Source organism: Diaphorina citri, unplaced genomic scaffold (genome assembly GCF_000475195.1).
Source record: "Diaphorina citri unplaced genomic scaffold, Diaci psyllid genome assembly version 1.1 scaffold416, whole genome shotgun sequence".
Lineage (NCBI taxonomy): Eukaryota > Metazoa > Arthropoda > Insecta > Hemiptera > Psyllidae > Diaphorina > Diaphorina citri.
Window position 1 is genome coordinate 140,510 of NW_007377851.1, and position 7,036 is coordinate 147,545.

General features: G+C 36.5%; 1 protein-coding gene across 1 annotated transcript; it reads left to right on the forward strand.

The window, feature by feature from the left end:
* The first annotated feature begins 347 nt into the window (after nucleotides 1-347).
* LOC103508619 (mitochondrial proton/calcium exchanger protein-like) lies at nucleotides 348-2,324 on the forward strand. The gene is made up of 3 exons (XM_008473177.2): nucleotides 348-405; nucleotides 1,774-1,982; nucleotides 2,219-2,324. The coding sequence occupies exons 1-3, from the start codon at nucleotides 388-390 to the stop codon at nucleotides 2,322-2,324; spliced, it is 333 nt and encodes a 110-aa protein (XP_008471399.2). The 5' UTR covers nucleotides 348-387.
* Nucleotides 2,325-7,036: the final 4,712 nt, after the last annotated feature.

Genomic DNA, 7,036 nt, shown 5'->3' on the forward strand with positions numbered 1-7,036 from the left:
CGAGGCATGGAATTCCCGCCTTTGGCGAACTTTATCCTCAGATGAAGTTTGTCCTCTGTATTTTTCTTTCACTTTTATGTCGAGAAAAGCCTGTCCTTCCCTATGATTTCGAGATAGTAAGACCTACAACCTGCCTCGGTAGCGTAGTGGTCAAGACGCTCGCCTGGTAAACAGGAGGGCGTGGGTTCGATCCCAGCCGAGGCATGGAATTTTATCCTCATTTATTTGAGATTTTGACCACATAATAATGGAGCTCTAAGGGTTAGGTGGTAGAAAACGCCTCCGGCGTTAACCTCGCCTAGTGGTTACCTTCCACTCAAGAGTCTATTATTATTATTATGACAACTCCTGGTCGAGAAACATGAACTGGCGGACCTACGGGAAGAGATGTCGGATTACCAGGAGGTGAGATTTTTTTATTCATATTTACGGGAAAAACTCGAAAAGTACAGGAAATACTGTGTAATATAATGGGACACTACACATGGAGCTTCGTAACTAGTTACAAATATATTTCTTTTCAGTAAATCTATTTCTTTTCAGTAGTTCTGCGTTTAGATGGGCTAAATCCCATTTTTACAATAGAGGAGATGCATTCGGTTAAAAATTATGAATATATACATAATTATGAATTCATATCTGCAGTCAAAACTCCGAAAAAGTATCTTCAGTAGGTCGAATGTTCAGTTTTTATGTGCCCTTCTAATGAAAAAATTCAAACGGTTGCAACTTTACGATACAAGTTATGCGCAAAAGCGCAACAAGCACACTAGTGTCGCCTGCAAGGGAGCTTACTTAGTACAGTATTTTTCAAATAATCCCATGTGATTTTTCACGGGGAATCGAATGGTGCTACTTTTAGCACTCTCTGAAGGAAATACTGTGTAATATAATGGGACACTACACATGGAGCTTCGTAACTAGTTACAAATATATTTCTTTTCAGTAAATCTATTTCTTTTCAGTAGTTCTGCGTTTAGATGGGCTAAATCCCATTTTTACAATAGAGGAGATGCATTCGGTTAAAAATTATGAATATATACATAATTATGAATTCATATCTGCAGTCAAAACTCCGAAAAAGTATCTTTAATAGGTCGAAAGTTCAGTTTTTATGTGCCCTTCTAATGAAAAAATTCAAACGGTTGCGACTTTACGATACAAGTTATGCGCAAAAGCGCAACAAGCACACTAGTGTCGCCTGCAAGGGAGCTTACTTAGTACAGTATTTTTCAAATTAATTTATCTTGGGATATAAAATTCCGTAGAAGGAAAAGCAAAATTTCCTAGTTCCTCTTTTTTTTCTCTCTCTTTTTTTCTCTTTTACCTACTCTAAAACTTCACCTAGATAAGTGCATGTTTTCGTCTACTTATCCTCCATGTCTCTTCCTCTCTTCCCTCAGGATTTGAAAGATCTCGAGGAAGCAATGCAAACGCTCGACCCGTCCAGTAAGGAAGTGGTACTCAAGGAAAGCAAAGCTTAATAGGTCGAAAGTTCAGTTTTTATGTGCCCTTCTAATGAAAAAATTCAAACGGTTGCGACTTTACGATACAAGTTATGCGCAAAAGCGCAACAAGCACACTAGTGTCGCCTGCAAGCGAGCTTACTTAGTACAGTATTTTTCAAATTAATTTATCTTGGGATATAAAATCCGTAGAAGGAAAAGCAAAATTTCCTAGTTCCTCATTTTTTTTTCTTTTTCTTTTACTCTAAAACTTCACCTAGATAAGTGCATGTTTTCGTCTACTTATCCTCCATGTCACTTCCCTCAGGATTTGAAAGATCTCGAGGAAGCAATGCAAACGCTCGACCCGTCCAGTAAGGAAGTGGTACTCAAGGAAAGCAAAGCTGCCAAACGTCTGTTTAAACGAGTGAACAAAATGATCAACAATATGGACAAGGTGATAGAGGATCTGGGCAAGAAGGAGAAAGCCATCAAGGAAGATATTGCCAAACCTGAGCTGGATAGTGCTGAACAGAGGTAAGAATAGAATAACATGGAATAGAATAGAATTCAGAAGAAAATATGTAAAATTACCTGAATTAAAAGAAATTTTCAATCTTACCATCCACAATGCTTTTTATAAAAGTTCACCACTTTTAACCTCTCATGACATGTCCAGCAAATTTAATTTTCTGACTTTTCTTCAGCAATACGACTCAATACTTTTACATTAATAAGAAAAGTAATGTTTTTTTTTTCGGATTCTGTTTCAGTGCGGAATTGGTAAAAATAGACGAGCTTATCAACACGTTGCGTAAAATTCAACAAGTACCTGACACGTCTAAACTACAGAGGATAGCGGAGGTACTGGACTTTTAAAGAGGTTTGACAGAGGGAACTATAACTTTATTTATGAAGTTTCCATTTAGAAATAAAGTTACAGTTCCCTCTGTCAAAACTGGTAGGATGTTATCGTCCCAAAATCGAAAAGAGAATGAAGATAGTATCTCTTCGGTTTAAATCAACGCCTGCGGAGCGAAATTTATCCCATACACCTCAAATAAATTATATACGGCTGGGATCAAACCCGCGCCCTCCTGGTTACCAGGCGAGTATCTTTCTACTGCACTGAGGCGGTATCAACGCATATATCTACATAGTTGCATTGAAATAAAATGATAGTCCATCAACTCCCAGACAGAAATGTATGTGATCAAATCAACTACCAGACCACAGGGTATTGGTGAAAGCAACATCGATATTAATCTATCATTTTATCATAAGTATAAATGAATCATGATACTCTGAGTCCATGCGGTCTAGTAAAAGAAACTAGTTTCCACTCAAGTTAAGCAACGTTGGATGTGGTGTACGCCTGGATGAATGTATGTGATCAAATCAACTACCAGACCACAGTGTATTGGTGAAAGCAACATCGATATTAATCTATCATTTTATCATAAGTATAAATGAATCATGATATTCATGATACTCTGAGTCCATGCGGTCTAGTAAAAGAAACTAGTTTCCACTCAAGTTAAGCAACGTTGGATGTGGTGTACGCCTGGATGGGTGACAACCTAGACAAGCAGCATGTGCTGCTGGCTATTTCGGTTTACATTAAACAAAATATGGGATGTCTCCACTCGAGGCCAAACTTTCAAATAAAAGTTAGGGCTAATCTAAAGGTTCAACTTTTTGGTTGGTTTTAAGCATTGGATTTAAATTAGCCAGATTGCTTTATCCAATCGGGTTAACTGATCTAAGCTTAACTTTAGAGGATCAATTTGATGGTTAGTGGTTCGAGTCCATGTTACGTCATTTACGGTAGTGCATTAAGTATGTTAACATTTGAATTAAGTCTTTCAGACCTAGGTCTGAAAAGACTGAATTAAAATTCTTTCAAGTTTCACACAATCTGTGTCCTCGAACATTATACTTAGGGTTTAGTAGTGGTAAAAGTAAGTTCAAAGTTGTAAAGTCCTTTGTACCTACCTTGTAGGGTTGGTTACTCCATAACAACGCAGTAAAGTTCACAAAGTCACACAACAACGTATTCAAAATCACGAGAATATTAAATTTCAAACCAATTTGATTATATCACTTCGAAACTTGAACTTGTGGGTAAATTTTATCAACACTCAAAAATCTTAAAATAAAAAACAGAGAAAATTATTTAACTTTTTGGTTGGTTTGAAGCATTGGATTTAAATTAGCCAGATTGCTTTATCCAATCGGGTTAACTAGTCTAAGCTTAACTTTAGAGGATCAATTTGATGGTTAGTGGTTCGAATCCATGTTAGGTCATTTACGGTAGTGCATTAATCTGGGAACGACATTTTATGATAAGTTTGTTAACATTTTAATTAAGTCTTTCAGACCTAGGTCTGAAAAGACTCAATTAAAATTCTTTCAAGTTTCACACAATCTGTGTCCTCGAACATATACTTAGGGTTTAGTAGTGGTAAAAGTTCAAAGTTGTAAAGTCCTTTGTACCTACCTTGTAGGATTGGTTACTCCATAACAACGCAGTAAAGTTCACAACGTCACACAAGAACGTATTCAAAATCACGAGAATATTTCTAACCGATTTGATTATATCACTTCGAAACTTGAACTTGTGGGTAAATTTTATCAACACTCAAAAATCTTAAAATAAAAAACAGAGAAAATTATTATTATTAGGTATTATTTGAAGTTGTAAAATGCTAACTTTCAAAGATGGGAGGAGGAAGACGAAGGAGCTAAAAGAGTAGATTAGAAATGTAGGTACCTACCTATCTGGATATCTATAATAAAGTCCTAATATCTTTTCAAATTTTTTAGAAACTTTCAAATGCTGATAATGATAAGAAATATAAAAAAAAGATACTTATAGACATGGTATCTGTTTTATTTATAAAGGGAGCAAGGAAATAGGTATATAATTTCTTACAAAGAAAAACGGACCCTCAAAATTGCCAATTTACATGAAAACAACACCAAAAGTCCCTATCTTTTGCGTCTTAACCCAATGAAATAGAAAAAATGTACCTACTTCAACACGGATTTTAAATAAATAATTGCAACCAAATTTTCCCGCACGTAAGCCCGGCCGATTTAGATCTCAGTTTTTAAAAAAGACCAAAAAGGAATGGTTTTGGTTTAAAATAAATTTAAAAAAAAAAAAAAAATAGAAAAAAAAAATCACGTGAAATTAACCGTAATTTAAACTCACACCTCAAGACTTAATCCGGTCAGGTGAAGAAACTAAACTTGGTTAAACCATTAGAGAAAGATTTCTTCAGAGAAAGAGGTTCTCCTACCAGTCTTGGAAACCAGTCTTGGAAACCAGGAGAGCTGGCATCTCCACCTAGCGGAAGTAGAAGAAAGTTCTTGGACATTGATGACCGAGGTGGAATGGACTGCTTGAGTGGTGACGTAAAATTGGATACAAATAGGTATTGGCTAATAAGGTTAATTGTTTATTTATTTTTTGTATTACTAGCCGAAACCCGTCGCTTCGCTCCGGATTTCTGCTAGTAAATCCTTAAGGCATGGCCGTTCATGTCACTCATCCATTTAGTGATCTTGTTCGGCGTAGCTTAACAAAAACGAACCGGAAAATAGCCTATCACCTTCACGGGAGTGCAAGCAATAAGTTGACAAAGTTTCATAGCAATCGGATGAGCGGTTTGGCCAGGCATAAAGTTCGAACAAACAAACACACTCTATTTTTACCCAAGACTTTATTTCTTTACCAAATTAAAATTTTTAAATATAAAACTATGTGCAGTATGCAGGTAGGGACATTTAAATATCTCCCTCAGTTCTCAAGAAAACATTAAAAACTTTTGAATCATAGGTGCCTTACATACCTAATTAAAGTAAAAAAAAGTAAAACTCTCACAATTACAAAATAATTTAGGTTTTTTTTCATCATTTGGAATTTTATTCGCTAATTATTATTTCATGGACAATAAATTCAGACAATTGTACATCATTTTTTGACAACATAAATTAAAAAGGGCCTACCTAACTCCTACAGATTAGCATAGGATTTACGACTCTTTACTTCCCAGATGTAGACATTAATGGGAAACTGGACTATATAGTCCCGGACTAAACAGTCCAGATTTAGGCCGGGACTGAATAGCCCACTATATATTTACATGTATTTTTTTTCCAATTTTTATTTAGAACAGATGGTGATGGCATACCCTTGTACTATTTTTTTTAAAGGATATCCAAAAAGCAAGAAAAAAACACAAGAGTTGCATATAATGTGTTGAACGGTACAGGAAAGTTTAAATTGAATTGTAATAACTCCTTTAGAAAAAGTGCATAATGTGGTCAAAAATTGAGAAGAGTTCCTTTAATATTTTGCCAAATTCCATCAAAATCGGAAGTTCTTCGAACTTTTGATGAAACAAATAAACAAATTAACTGACTATGCAGAAATCCGCGGATAAAAAAAAAAAAAAAAAAAAAAAAAATTTTTTTTTTTTCTTATCCTTGCCAAAGGCTTCGAGAGCATCTTCCACCACCTGTAGGTCCGCCGATGCCACCATATCCTCCTCGGGGCGCCTCTCCTTGGCGTCCTTCTCCTTGACGAGTTGTACAATGTCGTCTCGGACGGCGGTCATGACCGTGGGTTCTAGAACGGTCGCCTTGTCGACGAGTAGTTCGGCCGAGTCCGTGAGAACTTCGGCCGTGTCCGGTTTCTCTTCTTGCTCCTTGCGTTTCTGTTCCTGAAAATTGGAATGAAAAATAAAGGTTTTTTTTTCAAGCCGTTTGATAGAGGGAACTGTAACTGCTTAGGTCTTAAATGAATAAATAAACCTTTATTTGGTGGTCATTATAGGCACGATACTCGTACATACTTATAAGTTTAAAAAACATACAAAAAGTAAACCTATACCTATGAATATAACCATCATACATGAAGTATTTGTAAGTTATTCCCATTTGAAAAATATGCCCAAGCTCAAGGCCAAGACCCCAATTCAGCAACTGCTGAGGTACAATTACTGCTGAGGTCTTATCGTCCCGAAAACGAAAGAAGGAAGAAAGGATAGGAGAAAGCCAGCCGTTCCGAGAACGAATATTATCTGTTCAGGATAAAATCCGCCCCCAGTGGGAATCGAACCCGCGGCCTAGCGCTTACAAAGCAGACGCACTACCAACCAAGCTAACTAGGCTGGCTACCACCAGATCTGACTTCCACTCAAGAGTCTATTATTATTATTATTACATTGTTACAGAGTTTTTAGACACCCAGTATCAAAATAAAGCTATGAAGTCGAGGACCTGTATTTTACGGTTCTTTTCAAGAAAAGGTTCTCTTTATCAATTAGATAGAGAATCCTCTTTTACATAGGATATGAGACCCTAGATAAGGCCCTAGGCTGTAGGGGGTGGTACTGCGGTGATTTATGATAGGTAGTCTTCCCTTGATTTCTATGAAGTCCCTGTTCCAGTATATTCCACCTGTAGATACCTCAGGCTACAACAGGTGTATTGAGATTATAATTTTAAATAGGTACAGGGTTTGTAATATTAAACGTAAGGCGTACGGACCAGTTAGCTTGGAGGGACCAGTTAGCGCCTGA

What these genes read in the sequence shown, in the direction of transcription:
- LOC103508619 (XM_008473177.2), top strand. An exon ending in CTGGATAGTGCTGAACAGAG is followed by an intron (nt 1,983 to 2,218) that starts GTAAGAATAGAA and finishes ATTCTGTTTCAG; the next exon opens with TGCGGAATTGGTAAAAATAG.